Consider the following 21,134-nt stretch of genomic DNA (forward strand, 5'->3'; position numbering starts at 1 on the left):
TTAAGTGTCTGACTCTTGATTTCAACTCAGGTCATGATCTCACAGTTTGTGGGTTCAAGATCCATATCAGAGCCTGCTTGGGATTCTCTGTCTCCCTCTGTCTCTCTCCCTCTCTCAATCTCTCTCTCTCAAAATAAATAAATAAAAACATTTTTTTTAAATGGGCAGAAGACATGAACAGACATTTCTGCAAGGAAGACATCCAAATGGCCAAAAGACACATGAAAAGATGCTCATCAGGAGTGCCTGGGTGACTCAGTTGGTTAAGATTCAGCTCAGGTCATGATCTCATGGTACAGAGATCTCTGCTGATAGCATGGAGCCTGCTTGGGATTCTTTCTGTCTCCCCCATCTCTCTCCCCTGATTGTGCGCACACACGGTCTCTCTCTCAAATAAATAAACTTTTAAAAAATTAACCAATTTTTTAAAAATGCTCATCATTGCTTATCATCAGGGAAATGAAATTCAAATTACAATGATATATCACCTCACATCTGTCAGAATGGCTAAAATCAAAAACACAAAACAGGTGTTGGCAAGGATGTGGAGAAAAGGAACCCTCTTGCACTCTTGGTAGGAATGCAAACTGGTGCAGCCACTCTGGAAAACTGTATGGAGGTTCCTCAAAAAGTTAAAAATAGAACCACTCTATGATGCAGCAATTGCACTCCTGGATATTTACCCAAAGAATACAGAAACACTAATTCAAAGGGATATGTGCACCCCTATGTTTACAGGCACATTATTTACAGTAGACAAGATATGGAAGCAGTCCCAAGTGTCTACTGATTGGTGAATAAAGAAGAGTAGTATGTATATATATGTATAATGTGTGTATACACACACACATACACGATGGAATGTTACTCAGCCATAAAAAAAAAGGATGAAATCTTGCCATTTGCAAAGGCATGGATGGAACTAGAGAGTATAATGCTAAGCAAAGCAAGTCAGTTGGAGAAAGGTAGATACTATGTAATTTCACTCATGTGAAATTTAAGAAATGAAACAAATGAGCAAAAGGGAGATAAAAAAGAGAGACAAACCAAGAAAGAGACTTTTAACTGTAGAGAACAAACTGAGGGTTTACCAGAGGGAAGGTGGGTAGGAGGAGAGGGTGAAATAGGTGATTAAGGAGTGCATTTGTGATGAGTACGCGGTGATGAAAATAAAAACTTAAAAAATAAATAAATAAAAGTAAAACACACACAGGAAAAAAAAACAAATTTTGGTAAAGATGTGAAAATTTGGAACATTTTTACATTACCAGTGGGATTGTGAAATGTTTCAGCCACTGTGGAAAATAACTTGGAGGTTTCTGAAAAACTTAAACAGAATTAACATGTGCCCTAGCAATTCTACTCCTAGGTGTATGACCAGAAGAATTAAAAACAGGTACTCAAACAAATACTTGTATGCAAATGTTCACAGAAGCGGTATTCACAGTAGCCAAAAGATGCAAACAACCCATATGTCCATCAATGGATGAATGCATAGACAAAAGGGTGTGTGTGTGTATATATGTGTGCACAGGCACACATGCTTACATGCGTGCCTTTCAGTAAAGGTTTGAAAGGAAATTAATAAAAAGACAAAGGGTGCTGGTTAGAGCCAAAAAACAAAAAGACAAGGGCGCCTGGGTGGCTCGGTCGGTTAAGCGTCCGTCATTAGCCCAAGTCATGATCTCGCAGTCTGTGAGTTCGAACGCCTCATCGGGCTCTGTTCCACAGCTCAGAGCCTGGAGCCTGCTCCAGATTCTGTGTCTATCTGCCCTCCCCCTGCTCGCACTCTGTCTCTCTCTCTCTCTAAAATAAACATTAAAAAAAAAAAAAAAAAAGACAAATCCCTCTTTTAAGTGAATGAGCCTCACTAGAGATCCCATACTCTTCTCTTGTTTTGTTTTAGCTTCGTGGTAAAAATGTAGTGCCAACAATTTATTCATCAGCATTTGCATTTGTATGTACGTAAATAAGTATACTTTAAATTTAATTAATTCATTCAGCAGATATTTATGGAGTATTTGCTATGGTGCCAGGTACTGTTCTAGGTTCTAAAGACACAGTGGTGAGCAACACAGACTTGCCGTGTGTCGCTGTCCTCAGTGTACACTCCAGTTGAAAGACAAGAAACAAACATGCTGTATGGTCAGCTGGAATTCAATGCTCTCGAGAAAAATGAAGCAGTGGAAGGGATAAAGTGCCAGTGCTCAGTTAGGCAGGGTGATCAGAAAGGCCTAAGGATGAAACTTTTGAGAGAAGATCAGAATGAGAAAAGGAGCAAGCCCTGAAGCTGTTTCCATTATCATCCCTCTCACTTATCCTCCATTGGGCTCTTCTATGGTGAGGTCATTGCCTTGTATTTAGAGAAATGTTATTAAAAACATTCCTTCCCACGTTGCCTTCACTCTTAGAACATAGCAACTCCAGAGAAATTCGTTTCTGGTTATGGTATCATACAGCCCTATCCCTGTGCATCTGATTTGTTTTTATCCCACAGGCATGGGAAATTGAGCTGATGTTTTCCTTTTTCACACTGGCTGCTAGAAAACTCAGTTATATTTGTGGTCTATCCACAATTGCTATTGTCATCAGGAAGGTCATTATAGTATACATTACTATTTTGTTGAGCTCCATTCCCCTTAAGGCTTGCTTTTTTTTTTTTTAACTCTACCATGAATTTATGCTATCTTGTTGTATTTTGTGTATCCGGTATCCGTGTAAGCTAATCTAAATCTTTTTTGGCATGGGGTATAGTGGTGAATTTTAAGCATATATATTTATAAAAGTAGAAAACACACACATGCACTGTGGCTACTACAGAGAAATAATTTAAGTACTTATACTATATGTGACTCTGAACTTGGGGCAGTTTTGTCCCTCAGGGGATATTTGGCAATACCTTATTGTCGCAGTTGGGGAGTGCTGCTGGCATCCTACATTGAACAGGACAATCCCCCCACCTCCCAACATACAGTTATCTAGTCCAGAATGTCAGCAATAGTGCAGAGGTTGAGAAACCTTGCTATAGACTGGACCATTCAATCCATTATTTCATATATTTCTGGGCTGTTTTGTTACAGAAATGGCAAAATGTGTTCCCGTGTCCCTTATTGTAGCATACAGCGTATATTCTGAGTGTGATAGTCGGGTGCCCTTCCACTAAATCTGTCATCAGTCGCATAGTCTTAAAAGCAATAGTTTCCTCTTAGAAATCTATATTATCATGCTCACAAAGTCACAACTTCAGGTCAACAAAATTGGGGAGAAGGGTGCTTTTCACCTGAGCTCCAGTATTTTGAATGAGTAAGCAACAGTTAAAATGAGACTGTTCTTTTCATTCTCCGTTCTGTCTGCAGGCTTTCATAGAGACCATGTTCGCCAGCAAAGCTCCTGTGGAGGAAGGCTTTCTCTATGCTAAGGTGAGCTTTAAAAGATTGGGAAGGTTTTGGGGTGCCTGGGTGGTACAGTCGGTTAAGCGTCCGACTTCATCTCAGGTCGTGATCTCACAGTTCGTGAGTTCCAGCCCTGCGTTCATGCCCTGCGTCAGGCTCTGTGCTGACAGCTTGAAGCTTGGAGACTGCTTCGGATTCTGTCTCTGTCTCTCTGCCCCTCCCCTCCTCGCTCTCTGTCTCTCTGTCTCTCCGTCTCTCTCTCTCAAATATAAAAAATAAAAAATAAAACATTAAAAAAAATAAAGATTGGGAAGGTTTTGTTGGAGGCAAAAATATTAAGTAGTTCATTAGCAGATGGCTTCTAGTTGACTTTCATGGGAGTGACCGGGATATCAGTGGAGAGGATTTGGTTCTTAAACGTCACTGATAATGTATTAGATGTGTCTAAAATACTCAGAGCTACAATTAAATGAAGAAAATTGCAAAGTAGAACACATGAAGAAGCAAAGACACGATTGTGTCTCCTCTCACAGGAGGAGAATCTGAGTAGTATTGGAGACAGCTCCATGGATGGGCATGCTCCATCCTAGGACAAAGTGAAATTGGTAGAATTGACCATTTGCCAGGCATCCTTTGTCACTTTTCCAGCACATGTAGGTTGGTAGCTATTTGAAAAGTTGAAATTAGTAATGCAGAAGTGTTGTTAATGCAAGCCGTATTCCAGTGTTTATCTAAATAAGAATAAAAAATAGTGGGGCACCTGGATGGCTCAGTTGGTTAAGCGTCCAACTTTGGCTGTGGTCATGATCTCACAGCTCGTGAGTTCAAATTCCGCGTCGGGCTCTGCTGACAGCTCAGAGCCTGGAGCCTTCTTCAGGTTCTGTGTCTTCTTCTCTGCCCCTCACCCACTTGTGCGCGCTCGCTCTCTCTCTCTCTCTCTCTCTCTCTCTCAAAAATCAACATTTAAAAAAAAGAATAAAAGATAGAAACTTTACTTGACTGTATCTCTGTACTCAACCTTGATTGTAAGTTTTCTGTGTTCTCTTCTGGACTTAATTTGAAAATCTTAGGAAATTTGGAGCACTCAGAGGAACCAAGCAGACATAATAATAGGGTCAAATAACAGGATTGGAGCGGGGAATAAAAAAATAGACTGAAATGGAAGCATAAGAAGTCTGGTTACATTTGATAACTCATTTTCCAGAAATGACAGAGAAGTACTTGAATGGAGGGACGGACTGTCAAGGAGAGCCCTGGCTGGCACAGCCCGGAGGAAATCCTGTCTTCAGTCATACTTGTCGTCATGCTTGGCTCTTGTTTTTCAGTTCGAATTTGAATGCCGGGCCCGCGGTGCGGACATCTTAGCCTACCCGCCTGTGGTCGCTGGAGGTAATCGGTCCAACACTTTGCACTATGTGAAGAATAATCAGCTCATCAAGGTACATGAAATGCCATTCAGTGCCGCTTCCTATGGTGCCACTTACAAACCACTTTATTGTTTATAAAATGATTTTACAGACATTATCTCATTTGATCCTCATGTTAGTACTTTGAGATAGGAGCAACTATTGACATACCTGTTTAATAGATGTGGAAAATAAACTTAAAAAATTAGGCAACTCATTAGGGCAGAGCCAAGAATTCTACTCTAAAGCTTTTGCTCATCTCCTTCTGAAAGGACTTGTGGCAACAGTGGACCAAGCATATTTTGGGAGCAGATTTTAAGAGTACCTTATTTTTATTTTTTTTTTCAACTTTTTTTTTTTTTTTTTTTTTTTTTTTTGGGACAGAGAGAGACAGAGCATGAACGGGGGAGGGTCAGAGAGAGAGGGAGACACAGAATCGGAAACAGGCTCCAGGCTCCGAGCCATCAGCCCAGAGCCTGACGCGGGGCTCGAACTCACAGACCGCGAGATCGTGACCTGGCTGAAGTCGGACGCTTAACCGACTGCGCCACCCAGGCGCCCCTTAAGAGTACCTTATTAGCTATGAGGGAACTTACCTTTTATGGTTTTCTCCCCAAGTGACTATACAAGTAAAGATTGTATATACCTTTATTAAGTCCACTTTCAATTATCTATTTTAATTTTCAGTAATTTCAAAAGAATAAATATAGCATACATGTAAAGTATACAGCATATTTTTTAAATGAATACCCATGAACCAATCACTCAGCTCAAGAGCTAGAACATTACCAATACTGTATGTATCTTTATGCTCTGCTATCCTAATGCCTCCCTCCCAGAGGTAACTAATTGGTACCCTAAATTTTTGTTCATCATTCCCTTGATGTTTTTTATGTAGTTGTATCACACATGCATGATTTCCCAAACAATATTAGTTAGTTCTACTTGTTTGTGAACTATATAAAAATTATATACTGCTATATGTAGTTTTGGGGAACTTTTTTTCTTATTCATAAGTGTGATAATACAAATTTTTTCCCAAGTATTTGTACCTATTTATACTCCTACTGGTGGTGCGTAATTCTGTTTACCACATCCTCTTATCCTTTGATGTTATCAGACTTCTTAACTTCTGCCATTCTGATTGGTATAAAACAGCATCTCGTTGTGGTCTTAATTTCCATTACCTTAATTACCAGTGGAATTAAGCATTTTTTTTTCTGTTTTAATCTGTAGCACTGCTATTTTCAACTTGCTGATGTGTTGTTTGGGATATAATAATCTATGTTCGTGGATGAAATTGGCTTATTTTTCTCATAGTGTCTTTTTCTGATTAGTATATCAAATGAGTTAGGTTGTTTTTAATATTATGAAATGATTTAATGTGGTTTTTTTTTTAAATTGAGTAGAATATCCCTGTAGACCTATTTGGGCCTGATATTTTCCTTTGTAGACTTTTTGAACTACCGATTCAATTTCATTAATATACTAAAGCTTTCTGTTTTATTTTTTAACAAACATTTCTTATTACAAAATGTAACTACCGGTAAAGTACTTAAAACTTAAAGGAAAAGTTTAATATTAATTATAAAATGAACACCCACGTAACCATTGTCCATACTTGGCAAGCTACACCTCTCTAGGCCAATCCAGCCTGCTACTTTGTTTTGTGAATAAAGTTTTGTTGGAATACAGCCATTCCTGCTTTCTTTCCCACAGTGGCAGAGTTGAATAGTTGCATCAGAAACAGTATGGTCCACAAAGTAAAAAATATTTACTATTTATCCCTTTACAGAAAAAGTTTGTGAAAGCCTGAATCAGGACATTACTAGCCTTCCACCCCTAAAAAGCTTTTCCACCATGTGGTTCTTCCCAATGATAATTTCTTCCCTCCCTGATGGGATAGCCACTACCCTGATTTTGATGGTCATCAATTCTTTGCTTTTCATTTTATTTTACTACTAATGAATAATAGAGTTTAATGTAGTTTGGTTTTGGTCATGTTTGAACTTTATAAATTTCAAATATTGTATCTGCATCTTTTTCGTATAACAGTATGTTGTTGCATGCTACTGTGGTTTGTTCTAGTGTGGAACAGCAGTTAAAGTGTGTTCCATGAGGTTAAATATATTTTCATAAGAATACCCAGACATTATGTGTCTCTTTCACTCTCGTTCTCTTCAGTGCACAGAAATGGACCCTAGAGGCTTTATGACATCAACATCATACCAAATTGAAGGCAAAAGCAGATATGAGATTCTAGCTGTTTTTTGTTTTGCTAGACAAAGAGATCTGTAAAAATGTACGCTACATTTCTATTTTTATTTAGAAAAATAGTTACTTTTCATTAAAAATGCTGTTTATCTTAACATGTAATAGGTTCATTGTTATTTTTAAATGAATTAATAAATATTATAAAGTTTTCTGTTTTAATTTATTAATATGATAAATATCCATTAGGTGGACATTTCTATTATTTCCAGGTTTTTACCATTATGAACAATATTCTGTGAACATTCTTGTACATATTCCTAGTATATGAGTCATCAAGTTTGTCTAAGGACACTTAATTAGTGGAATTGATGGGTCATAGGTATGCATATTTGTAACTTTAGCAGAAAATGCCAGACATTTCCGAAGTGATTATATCAGTTTATACTTCATTTTGCCTAAGACAGTTTGGTAGATTATAATTTTCTACCATTATGTCTAAGTTTTTAAAATTACTCATAGTATTGTCTTACCTTTTAATCTTTTGTAATTTCAGTTATGTACCTTTTTACATTCTTGATATATTTTTGCCTCTTCTCTTTTTTTCTAATAAATCTTAGTAGTTTCTTTAAAACATAAACATGCAGCAGCAATTCCATTTATAGGTATTTTTCCAAAAAAATTGAAATGTAGGTCCACAAAATGCCTTGTACAAGAATGAATGTTTATAGCAAGTTTGCTCCTGATAGACCAGGCGTCTCTTACCAGGATATTAAGTAAGGAAATTGCTATGTGGTGTATTCTTAAAATGAAAAGGAACAAACCACTGTACTACCAACAGATAAATGATCTCAAAGCATTGTGCTGACTGAATAAGTCAGACACAAAAGTTAGACGCTCTATGATCCCGTCTGTATGAAGTTCTGAAATAGGCAAAACCACTCTGTATTGATAGAAATCAGATCAGTGGTTGCTTCGGATGGAATATTGACTGGGAAGGCACCTGAGGGAGTGGTTACATGGGTTTTGACAAAACTGACCTAACTCTATATACTTAAAAATCTGTGCATTTTACCGTGTACATTATACCTCGAGAACTTCGACTAAAAAAGGAAATCTCACTAAAAAAAGAGGTTTGTTCGGTTTTGCTACTCTTGTAAAACCAACTTTTCATCATTAATGCTATTTTATCTTTGTTTATTATTTCATTACACTGGCCCCTTGCCTTTATTAATTTCACCCTTCTCCTTTTTGTGTTTATTCTCTTGTTTTTTTCTTGTTCTTAAATTAGATACTGAACTCATTAATTTTCATCCTTCTTTTCTTATTATAAGTGTTTAAGGATAGATTTTTCACTTTCATTATTCCATAAGGTTTGCCTAAGTTGTTAAATGTATATTAAAAACAATAAATAGGGGTGTCTGCGTGGCTCAGTCGGTTAAGTATCTGACTCTTGGTTTCAGCTCAAGTCATGATCTCACAGTTTGTGAGTTCAAGCCCCACGTCAAGGCTCTACTAGTACAGAGCCTACTTGGGCTCTTTCTCACTATCTCTCTGCCTCTCCCCTGCTTGCTCACTCTCTCTCAAAATAAACGTTAAAAAACACACAATAAATATCATGTACTGCTTAAAAACAATTATCAAATAAACAACCATGTGTCTACCATCTAGGATGAAAAGAACATTACTAGTCCCCTGGGCAATATCAAGTACATCTTTCTGTCTTCTACCATCTTGACTTTTGTTTTAATCCATTTTATTTTGTTTTCCTGGTTTTACCACCAGTGTGTCTGTTCCTAAACAGTATAGTGTTCATTCCTGAAAAACTGGAGAATAAGCACCAGTGTCGCTGTACAGGGACAGAAAAGTATTGCCATTATTAGATAAATTGGCCTGAGAGAAAAAAAAGTTGAGAGCTTCTAGGTCATAGTCTTGGCTTTGGTTATCTGAAAGTTTACAAGGGTCCTTTCTGGTGAAGTCAGTGGGCAAGGTCCTCAACAAGCTTTAAGAAATGCAGGGTACTATGGGGCCTCTGGGAGAGCTCTGGTGTGGACTTGGTAGTAAGCATCTGGCAGAAATGCAGTCCGAGAGCGGGCTGCCCTGTGGTTCTGCCTCTATGCTCACCACAGCTCTCTCCAACCATCAGAAGCAGGTTTGTTTCGATTTACATGCGTGTTCACCTTTCCTTCTCACATCTTCGATGGCCCTCCCGGGATCACCTTCCTTCAGCCTGAAGAAAATCCTTTAGATGAAGGTCTGTTGCTGAGAAAATTTTCTGGTTTTGTTTAGCTGAAATATCTTTATTTCATTCTCAATTCTTGATGAAGCCTGTACCAAAGAAACTATCTTCCCTTTTCAGTCATCACCTGTAGTATATCATTCCCCTTTCTCCTGACTTTCAGTGTTACCGATTAAAAACAAACAAACAGGGGCACCTGGGTGGCTCAGTTGGCTAAGCACCTGACTTGGGCTCAGGTCATGATCTCACAGTTTGTGAGTTCAAGCCCCATGTCGGGTTGTGTGCTGACAGTTCAGAGCCTGGAGCCTCTTTCAGATTCTGTGTCTCCTTCTCTCTCTGCCTCTCCCCTGCTCATGCTGTCTCTGTTTCTCCCTCAAAAATAAATAAACATTTAAAAAAAAAGTTAACAAACAAACAAACAAAACATAATTGTCATTTCCTATGGGGTCTCTCTTTTTGCTCTGGCTCCTTTTAAGATTTCTTTTTCTTTGGTGTTTCTGGTTTTTTGTATGTCTAAGAACAGATTTATTTTTACATATCGTCATTATGGTCCCTTCTTCCTCCGGAATCTGTGCGTTCGTGGAAATCCTCAGAACCTGGTGTAGATACCGTCTCTCCTACGCTGTCTCTATCCATTTCTTCCGTGATCTCAGTTAGATGTATGTTAGACCTCTGTCTGGTCTCAGTAAGCTAACTTTCATGTTTATTTTTGCCTTGTCTCTCTCTGTCATGTTCTCAGAGCCTTCGGTATGTCTGTCTTCCATGAAACTAGTTTTTTTCCCCTTTGGTTGTCTTATCTGCTTCTTCAGCCATCCCCTGGGTGATTGACTTCAGCAGTTGTTTTTATTTCCTTTTGGTCCCTTTCAAATCAGAGTTATCGTCAGTTGTCTCTTGTTGCTTATTCGTCTTTGTGATTCCGTACTTTATCCCTTTAAGGCTTTCATAATAGCCCTTCCATATCTAATCATTCCCTTATCTGAAGTCTTGGAAGATCTAAATTTGTTGTTCCTGCTGACTCTCAGGCATGGTGACCTACGTCAGGTGCTTGACAACCTTGGCTTGTGAGCTCACATTTGCCTGATGTTATTTTTTGGAAATCATGCCAGCCCAGATTTGGGGGAAATTTCTTCCAAAGGTTGTTTGATTATGCTTTTGCCAGAAGTCAAGTGGATCCTAGTGCCCTGCAACTCCTATATCCTCTATGAGCATCCTAGATTAATGCAAAAATGTCCGGCTCATTTTCCCCACTTTGCTGCAGGACCTCAGGGCAACATCTCCTTTTCTATATATACTGTACCTCTTACCTTATCACTACTTTCCACTCTACTTTCAGTTCTAAGGTGTCTTTTTTCAAGAGAGAAAATGTCTTTAGGACATCTCTTGCCTTATGTAATGCCAGCCTTTCATAAAATATATTTTCGATCCAGCATCTAGTTGTTTTCTAACAAGAAATGTATTCTGGCATTTTACCAGAAACAAAAACCACATCTATTCTTCAAAGTTGCTATTATATATATGTACATACATAAATATTCAGCCCATTATTCTACTACATACCATGTTGTGTGCTCATTTATGTATGAATAAGATATTCCCTGTCTTCAAGGACATAAATAATTTCAATATAACATGACAAGAAGTAAGGTAAAGATACCCAAAGTTTTTTTTCTTTCCCCACGTGTACTTTGATGAGGAACAAATGGGGAAGAGATATTCTAAAGTTAAATGGTTAAGGGTAATTGTATTTGAATAAGGCCCTGGATACCAACTTACATAGGATTTGTAAAACTAATAATGATAGTAGTAACATTTATGATGATCTAAGCAGTGTGGTTCCAGAGCCTATGGACTACTATGCAGTGGCACCTTTCTTGAGTCAATGTGAATTCATTTGAAAAATTGAGATGCTGTTTCTTGTGAGAATGAACACAGATATAGCTTTTTAAATATATATATAAAGTGAAAGGCACAGAGAGTTTAAATGAGAAGAAATAGCTGACAATCATAAGGTCACCTACTTTGACATATCTCACTTTTGTTGCAGGATGGGGAAATGGTGCTGCTGGATGGAGGTTGTGAGTCTTCTTGCTATGTGAGTGACATAACCCGGACCTGGCCTGTCAATGGCAGGTAGGACATCTACAGATCCCACTGCTTCTTAGGAGTATGAGTTGGAATATGGGTATATGAGGAATAAAGGACTAAAGAAATATACTCATCCCCTCTAGCTCAGGTTAACTGCCTTTGCAAAGTACCTGATGACTTTCTAAGACTGATATGATATTTATCATATCACTGGATCAGACACCTAGACACACCTAGTTAACACACCCAATTAACATTCACATTTTTAAAAAATAAATTTGAAGAGTGCCTGCCTGGCTCAGTCAGTAGAACATACAACTCTTGATCTCAGTGTTGTAAGTTTGAGCCCCACACTGGGTGTGGAGATTACTTAAAAACAGAATCTTTAAAAAAAAAATTAAGGGGCACCTGAGTGGCTCAGTGGATTAAGCATCCGACTCTTGATTTTGGCTCAGGTCACAGTCTCACAGTTCATGAGATCAAGCCCTGTGTCGGGCTCTGTGCTGACAGTGCAGAGCCTGCTTGAGATTCTCGCTTTCTCTCTGTCTATCCCTGCCTCTCCCCGCCTCTCCCCCACTTGCACTCACACCCTCTCAATATAAATAAACATTTTTTTCATTAAAAAAATTTTTTTATGTCTATCACTGAGAGAAAGAGTGAGGGAGGGGCAGGGAGAGAGGGAGACACAGAATCTGAAGCAGGCTCCAGGCTCCAAGCTGTCAGCACAGAGCCCAACGTGGCGCTCAAATTCACAAGCCGTGAGATCAGACCTGACCTGAAGTCAGACACTTAACCGACTGAGCCACCCAGGAGCCCCTAAATAAACGTTTTTTAAAAAATAAAAAATTAATTAATTAACTTAAAATTAAATAAATAGACTGGGTGGCTCAGTCTATTGAGTGTCCAACTTTGGCTCAGTCATAATCTCATGGTTCATGAGTTCAAGCCCTGCATTGGGCTCACTGCTGTCAGCACAGAGCCTGTTTCAGATCCTCTGTCCACCCTCCCCCCCACCCGCCTCTCCCCTGCTCATACTCTCTCAAAAATAAACATTTAAAAGTAAAATAAAGTAAATAAATTTGAAGTTTTTATTTTCTGATTACAAAAGTAATTCCAGTAATCCGTTAAAAAAAAATCACTAGACATGAGAAGAATCAGGAAAAGAATCAAAATAACCATAGTTGAGAAAAATACAGCCAATAAAAGCAGATCTTGAATAACCCTAAAATTTCAATGAGCAGACAAGAACTTTAAAGCAGCTATTATAGATATGTTCAAAGAGTTAAAGGAACAAATATAAATATAGTGAGTGAACAGATTGAGAGTTTCAGTAAGAAATAAGAAACTAAGAAATAAGAACCAAGGATTCTGGGGAGATGGCAACAAAAGCATAGTTTTTCTGTCTCTCCAAATTGTCAAATAACAGTAGAGCAACTAGGTAGCAAAACCAAACACTGGGTGATAGGGTATCACTTCAGCCTAAAAGCACAAACAGTTATGAACACACTCTATACAACCACAAGACCTGGCTGGTATCACTATCTGTGTGGAAGGAAAAAGAAGGAAACAACAGTAGTGGAAGAAGCTGTCCGAAGTGCTTGAGAACAAAGGAACTCCCAAATAACCAATAGCTGTTCACTGGAAAGGATGATGACCAATTCGAGAACAGAAACTGAAATGGGAAAGATTTGTCACTCCAAAGGCCCAAGGAAGTTTGAGGGTGCTGTGCTCCCTTCTCATACTGAGGAGAAACTGCTGGAAGTAGAATCGAAATTGAGCAAGTTAGGGACAAGGGAAAGGAGTGAGTGGGAGAGGAATTGAAAGCAAGCTACCATATTGTTTACCACTGCACCAAAACAAGAAAAAGCTCTGTGAGGCTAAAAAATCTTTCCTAAATTCTGCCTCATTCAGAAGTTCAGGAAAATTAATTTCACATAAAGTAAGCAATAAAAAAAGTATCTTGGTTAATCTCATACAAAGTTAATAAAAAACAAAGAAATATAAAACAAAAGAGTAAAAGATGATTTTAATTCTGTCCTCCTTGTGTCCTCAAGAACCCAGAAGAAAGAAGGCAAATGAAATACAGAGAGGTTACATAAAAATTCTGTGGTCTCAAATTTTAATTGAAATATCAATATGCGCTCAGGGGCGCCTGGGTGACTCGGTTAAGCTTCCTACTTCAGCTCAGGTCATAAGGTTCGTGATTCAAGCCTCGCATCAGGCTCGCTGCTGTCAGCACAGAACCTGCTTCAGATCCTCTCTCTCTCTGCACCTCCCCTGCTTGCGCTCTTTTATTTTTTTAATTTTTTTTTTAACGTTTATTTATTTATTTTTGAGACAGAGAGAGACAGAGCATGAACAGGGGAGGGGCAGAGAGAGAGGGAGACACAGAATCTGAAACGGGCTCCAGGCTCTGAGCTGTCAGCACAGAGCCCGACGCGGGGCTCGAACTCACGGACCGTGAGATCATGACCTGAGCCGAAGTCGGACACTTAACCGACTGAGCCACCCAGGCACCCCACGCTCTCTCTTTTAAATATAAACATTTAAAAAATTACATGAAGTGAATGAAAAATAGAGAATTAAAATTATTACCATTTTGCAACACCCATTAATGTATAGATATAAGTACTAAGGATCAGTGACTGCTAAGATCACAAAAAGAGATAATCAGATATTATGTGCCTCCTACGATTTTGCCAAGTACTACATATAGCCAGTCTTACCAAAGAGACTGAACCTGAGTCTGATTCATTCTTGGGGTCCAACTGCCAATTTGTAACAAATAAAAAAGACAAAGGAATATGTTGAACTGCGCTGAGAGGATATGTATGTTAGCTCGAGTTGCCGTAACAAAATACAACAGACTTAGTGGCTTAGACCACAAAAATTTGTTTCTCACAGTTCTGAAAGCTGGGAAGTCCAAGATCAAGGTGCTAGCAAGGTAGGTTTCCTCCTGAGGCCTCTTCTGGCTTGTAAGCAGCCGCCATCTTGCTGTATGCTCACATGACCTCTTTTACACAAAGAGAGAAAGTAAGAGAAAGCAAGCTCTGTGGTGTCTCTTCTTATAAGAACACTAATTCTGTCAGAGCAGGGCCCCGCTTTTATGACTTCATGTTACCTTAGTTACTTCCTTTAGAGGCCTCATCTCCAAATACAGCCACACTAATGGGTAGGGCTTCAACATAAGAAGTTTGGAGAAACACAGGCATTCATTCTGTGAATACAATTAGCAAAATTCAGACTGTGACAAACCCTGTATTTCAAACAGCCTGGATTCTTTAACACATAATTTACGAGGGAATAAAAAAGGCTAGAAAAAAGAACCTGTTGGGGTGCCTGTGTGGCTCAGTCGGTTAAGCGTCCAACTTTGGCTCAGGTCGTGATTTCACAGTTTGTGAGTTTGAACTCCACATTGGACTCTGTGCTGGCAGCTCAGAGCTTGGAGCCTGCTTCGGATTCTGTAACTCCCTCTCTCTCTATCCCTCCCCTGCTCACACTCTGTCTCCCTCTGTCTCTCAAAAAATAAATAAACATTAAAAAAAAGAGAAAGGAACCTGTTGACTAAAAGAGATTCAAGAGACAAATCAAATTTATTTTAAATAAGCAGGAAGATAATTATCCTGGGATGCACATTTGGGTTATAAAATAGTTTTTTAAATACAAGGAATGGAAAGTGACTGTTAATGGATACAAGAAGACGGGAGGGGGCATGAAAATGCTCTGGAATTAGATAGTGATGATGGCTGCACAACTTTGTGAAAATGCTAAAAACCACGGAACTGTAAACTTTTTAAAGTGGGTGAATTTTATGATCTAGAAACTATATCAGTAAAAATGATAAACATGTACATGCAAATGAAAAACTACAAGGAAATGATAACTGGAAAAGTTAGAGTAATGGTTACATGCTGGGAGAATTGTAATAGTTATGAGGCACATAGAAGGGACTTCTGTGACAGTTGGCCAAGTTCCACCTTTTATCTGACTGGTCAACCTTACACTAATTTCTTAAGGTATTTATATTTGGTTTGTTTGGCTTTCTGTGCCTCTGTTCTGTTTACAATAAAAAGATTTTTTTCAAAAACTAAATAAATTCTAAAGCCGAAAAGTACAGTAGCTGAAATGGATAATTCACTAGGTGGACTTTACAGTCCAATTGGAGGCAGAAGTCAAGTGAACTTGAAGAGAAATAGAAATTATCCAGTCTGAAGAACAGAAATAAACTGTAGAAGAATGAACAAAACCTCAGAGACCTATGAGATATTTTCAAGCCATCTAACATACATCTAATTAGAGCCCCAGAAATTGAAGAGCGAATGCATCAGAAAAAACCTTTGAAGAAATAATGGCCAAAATCTTCCCAAGTGTGGTGAAACACAACTTATAGATGTGAATTACATTATTGACCACCTTGATTGTATTGACATTTGTCCAACTTGTACAGCTCAGATTTATGTATTTTAGTGTATATAAAATTTACACTAAAAATAGAACTATTAATAGGGCACCTGGGTGGCTCAGTCCAACTCTTGATTTCGACTCAGGTCGTGATCTCACTGTTTGTGGGTTCCAGGCCTATGTCAGGCTCTGTGCTGGCAGTGTGAACCCTGCTTGAGATTCTCTCCCTCTCTCTCTCTCTCTCTCTCTCTCTCTGCTCCTCCCCTGCTTGTTCTGTCTCTTTCAAAATAAATAAACTTTTAAAAAAAGAACTATTAAGGGGCACCTGGTGGCTCAGTTTGTTAAGCATCTGACTCTTGGTTTTGTTTGGCTCCAGTCATGATCTCGGGGTTCGTGAGTTCAAGCCCTGTGTCAATTAGAGCCTCCTTTGGATTCTGTCTTTGCCCCTCCCCTACTTGTACGTGGGTGCATCCTTCACACTTTCTCTCTCCCTCTCTCTCTCTCTCTCTCTCTCTCAAAAATAAGTAAAATAAACAAACAAATAAATAAATAAGAACTATTAAAAACTCTTTAGAAATACTTCGGGGGTTGGAGTGTGGGCAGCCTCATAGTGATACAAATATAACATGTTGCTCATGGCCGAACTTGGATTTGGTATGTAGATGTTCATTATACTCATTATATTGTTATATTTAACCATTCTTATTAGGGGACATTTAAAGTTTATCTACAGTGAACATTTTTATATACTCAGCTTTCTTTGAATTTCAAATATTTTCTCTTTTTTTTCAATATATGAAATTTATTGTCAAATTGGTTTCCATACAACACCCAGTGCTCATCCCAAAAGGTACGCTCCTCAATACCCATCACTCACCCTCCCCTCCCTCCCACCCCCCATCCACCCTCAGTTTGTTCTCAGTTTTTAAGAGTCTCTTATGCTTTGGCTCTCTCCCACTCTAACCTCTTTTTTTTTTTTCCTTCCCCTCCCCCATGGGTTTCTGTTAAGTTTCTCAGGATCCACATAAGAGTGAAACCATATGGTATCTGTCTTTCTCTGTATGGCTTATTTCACTTAGCATCACACTCTCCAGTTCCATCCATGTTGCTACAAAGGGCCATATTTCATTCTTTCTCATTGCCACGTAGTACTCCATTGTGCATATAAACCACAATTTCTTTATCCATTCATCAGTTGATGGACATTTAGGCTCTTTCCATAATTTGGCTATTGTTGAGAATGCTGCTATAAACATTGGGGTACAAGTGCCCCTATGCATCAGTACTCCTGTATCCCTTGGGTAAATTCCTAGCAGTGCTACTGCTGGGTCATAGGGTAGGTCTATTTTTAATTTTTTGAGGAACCTCCACACTGTTTTCCAGAGTGGCTGCACCAATTTGCATTCCCACCAACAGTGCAAGAGGGTTGCCATTTCTCCACATCCTCCCCAGCATCTATAGTCTCCTGATTTGTTCATTTTGGCCACTCTGACTGGTGTGAGGTGATATCTGAGTGTGGTTTTGATTTGTATTTCCCTGAGGAGGAGCGACGTTGAGCATCTTTTCATGTGCCTGTTGGCCATCCGGATGTCTTCTTTAGAGAAGTGTCTATTTGTGTTTTCTGTCCATTTCTTCACGGGTTATTTGTTTTTTGTCAAATATTTTCTTAGGATGGATTCTTAGCACAGAATATAAGCTCAAATTTTATGAATATTTTTATTAAAACCTTTGACTTAATCGGCTATACTAATTTACACTCCCCATCAGCAGTGTAGAAAATACATATCATACACCGCACCAGCTTAATTTTTTCTCGTTTTTCTCCATGATTGCTAAAGAAATTATTATTCTAAGGATACCTAGTATCCAGAGTATCTACTAGTTTATCTCATGACATAGGTTTTACCTACAAGAAGTGGATTCCTAGGCTTTGTTTTCTTTTGCTTTTTAAATGTTCATTTATTTTGAGAGAGAGAGAGAGCACATGGTGAGAGTGGAGGAGAAGCAGAGAAAGAGGGAGAGAGAGAATCCTAAGCAGGTTCCACACCAACAGCACATGAGCCCAACCTGGGGCTCGAACTCAGGAACTGTGAGATCATAACCTGAGCCAAAACCAAGAGTCAGAGATGCTTACTTAGCCAACTGAGCCACCCAAGCACCCTTTGTGTGTGTGTGTGTGTGTGTGTGTGTGTGTGTGTGTGTGTGTGTTTAAAGTGGTAAAAAAAAAAAAAAATGGAAAGGATCAAGTTGAGGCTGGTCTGACCCTCCAGATTCATTCATGGCTGACTTTATCTGCTAGCCTCACCTCATGTATATCTGCTGATCGTTTACAGGAGAGGCTGTTGCTGCCCCAGCTTGAAGAGTTATTGTTCTTCCTGTTGAGTGTCTAGGTCACAATTAAGGTCCTGTCAGTACTGATATATTGATACTGATTAGGTATCAACAATGCCCCATCATCAGCACCTTGGAGTTTTTCCTAATCAGACTTGGAAGCAAACTTCCTGCAATATCAGATTATTCCAAATGTGAGTTCTTTGGTTTTCCTGTCCCCAGATTCACAGCACCTCAGGCAGAACTCTATGAAGCTGTTCTAGAGATTCAGAGAGATTGTCTGACGCTCTGCTCCCCTGGGACAAGCTTGGAGAACATCTACAGCTTGATGCTGACACTGATAGCCCAGAAGCTGAAGGAGTTGGGGATTGTGAAGAACATTAAGGAAAATAATGCCTTCAAGGTATGGCCCCTCTTTTGACCTCGGCTCTCAAGAACACCTGATGTGCTGCTGGGTTTCAGCCTCTAGAAAACTAATTAGATTTAAAAATGGTCTTTGTGATTCTTCATCTAGAAGAGGTTTAGATTGAACATGGATTAAAACAAAAGGAGTCAGTACTTATTTCTTCCAGAAGATGGCAGCACATTCTAGATCGTTGCATCCTGTATAAGTAGCTCAGTGGGCAGAAAATATAAAATGAAGGCTGATGCAGACAGAATGGAAAAGGACACAAAAAGGATAAAAGGTTAACTCTCAGTCCTTTTGTGGTGATTTTGAAAAGTAGAAATCATGGGGGAGGGTGTTTGTTGCTTCAGTGACATTGGTGAGACTAACAATATCCCCAAGGGCCACGTCTTTGGTGAATTTCATCTGTAGCCAAAATGTAATAATATTCAGTAAAAATGTAAAACCTTAGCTGTAAATTAAGATGCCAGGTGGCCACACCAAACAGACCATTAAGGCATCTCATCTCCAAGTTTAGGCTGCCAGGATTTCTTTTATCAATAGGAAAGACGCTATAAATTCCTCCTGCTGCTGCAGCCAACAAATCTAATTAACAGATAGGAATATCCAAGCCGGTAAATGCCTAATAATTACTGTGTTAATTTAATGTCCTGTGCCTACTCCACAAGTTGCTGTGAGATATTCAGTCTCCAGAGCAGGCTTTCTGAGAGGGACTTGTGAACATTGAAAAGAGAACTATTCTAACATAATCATCCTCCCTCCACCCTGAAAAGAGTTTCATTTACTGTAGTCATTGCTGGGGTTACCCAAGTCAGCATGTATGTAGTATATCAAATAGTGGGAATGGAAACTTGGACGCATTTGAATGCCATCAGCAGAATTGCATTTAAGAGGTAGCAGTTTATCGGGTCTCTTAGGCATTAACCAGAGGACAGGTTAAACCTAAGTGGCAGAACCAGGGGGGAGGTATTAACACATATCTCACTGATCGATACATGCCCAGCTTTCCCCTTAAGGGGTCATTGCCCTAATAACACTGTGGTGATTATCTTTTCCAGACTGCTCGAAAATACTGCCCTCATCACGTTGGCCATTACCTCGGGATGGATGTCCACGACACCCCTGACATGCCCCGTTCCCTCCCTCTACAGCCTGGTATGGTAATCACAGTAGAGCCAGGTAAGGGCGGGTGCAGGCCCTGATCCCGTGGGACACATGACACTATCAGGTAGAAAGGTAAATGTTGCTTAGTTTTACCTGAACCAACATAATTAAATTAGGAGAGACAGGAAAATGGATCTCTTCAGTGTAGAAGGGAATTTTATTTTAGATTTTCCTTGAGCTTTCCTATTTAACATCACACAATTTGTTTCATTTGACTTCTCCAGTAAACAACAGATGGAGACTGCTTTCTATAAGTAGATATTAAGAAATAAATCTTTTTTTAGACCCTGCCTTTCCCGGGGCCAATTTCTACTCGTCTCCTGTTTAGTGGTGGGATGCTCACGCGTCTGAAGCCACAGGTGCTTTCCTTCAGAGAGCTGCTCTGCTTCTTGGTGTCCAGGTCCTTTCTCGCAAGTTTGACAGGAAACTGGCAATCTAAGCTCCCCGGTTTGAACGATCCTGGGCAGTGGACAGAATTCCACAGAAAAGTGGTGGTCACAGTGGAGTGTAAGGATTGATGTTACAAGAGGGATTTTTGGTTTTGTTTTTTGTTTTTAATTTTTAGGGGGTGGGGGGAGAGAGAGAGAGAGAGAGAGAGAGAGAGAGAGAGAGAGAGAGAACCTTAAGCAGGCTCCATGTTCAGCTCAGAGCCCATGGGGCTTGATCCCACAAGTCTGGGATCATGACCTGAGTCAAAATCAAGAGTCAGATGCTCAACCGACTGAGTCACCCAGGCACCCCAAGAGTGATTTAAAAAAATTTGTTGTTGTTGTTTGAGAAGGTGGGGGGGGAGCAGAGAAAGAAGGGGACAGAGGATCTGAAGCGGGCTCTGTGCGGAAAGCGGAGAGCCCATTGCAGGGCTTGAACCCATGAACCATGAAATCATGACCTGAGCTGAAGACAGACGCGTAACTGACTGAGCCTCCCCGACGCCCCCCCAAAAAATTTTTAATGTTTATTTATTTTTGAGCGACACAGAGTATGAGCAGGGGAGGGGCAAAGAGAACTGGAGACACAGAATATGAAACAGGCTTCAGGCTCTGAGCTGTCAGCACAGAGCCCCATACAGGGCTCAAACTCATGAGCCGTGAAATCTTGACCTGAGCCAAAGTCAGACACTTAATTAACCAGCTGAGCCACCCAGGTGCCCCCCAAGAGTGATTTTTGAATAATGATGCTGTTTTTGTCAAGAAAATGTATTTCAACAATAGATTTCAAGTGTTTTCATCTCTAAAGTATATAAATTATAGTTGGGACCCGACTTTATAGTACCCAGTCACATGTTGCTATTATGTATGCCTTATGTATTATTCAGTATAGTCTGGTTGGTACATGGGTGCTTCCTTAGACTTTGAATACATTTTCCTTCACTGATCTTTTTCTTTTTATCCCAGGGCAGCATCTGTGAGTATAGTGGAGGAAGTTTCCAGTTTCTTAAATATGAAAAGACCTGTTCTTATCTTACTTCATGATTAGAAAGGGGACTCTTAGAATTGTCC

At 39.4% G+C, this 21,134-nt stretch overlaps 1 protein-coding gene and 1 long non-coding RNA gene across 6 annotated transcripts in view; one reads left to right on the forward strand and one right to left on the reverse strand.

Moving 5' to 3' along the window:
* LOC132693692 (uncharacterized) overlaps positions 1–14,852 on the reverse strand; it is a 48,346-nt gene extending 33,494 nt beyond the window's left edge. Inside the window, exon 1 of the long non-coding RNA XR_009616923.3 lies at positions 14,236–14,852. This is a non-coding gene — a long non-coding RNA (uncharacterized LOC132693692). The remainder of the gene's footprint in view (positions 1–14,235) is intronic.
* Positions 1–21,134, forward strand: part of XPNPEP3 (X-prolyl aminopeptidase 3) — a 75,867-nt gene that overhangs the window by 50,552 nt on the left and 4,181 nt on the right. For all 5 annotated transcript variants that reach the window (XM_078449420.2, XM_078449419.2, XM_078449421.2 and 2 more), the window contains 5 exons: positions 3,357–3,419; positions 4,718–4,831; positions 11,293–11,378; positions 18,288–18,468; positions 19,530–19,650. In XM_078449420.2, the coding sequence (XP_078305546.1) occupies positions 3,357–3,419; positions 4,718–4,831; positions 11,293–11,378; positions 18,288–18,468; positions 19,530–19,650 (565 nt within the window). The remainder of the gene's footprint in view (positions 1–3,356; positions 3,420–4,717; positions 4,832–11,292; positions 11,379–18,287; positions 18,469–19,529; positions 19,651–21,134) is intronic.

This window comes from Panthera onca, chromosome B4 (assembly GCF_046562875.1).
Source record: "Panthera onca isolate mPanOnc1 chromosome B4, mPanOnc1 haplotype 2, whole genome shotgun sequence".
NCBI lineage: Eukaryota > Metazoa > Chordata > Mammalia > Carnivora > Felidae > Panthera > Panthera onca.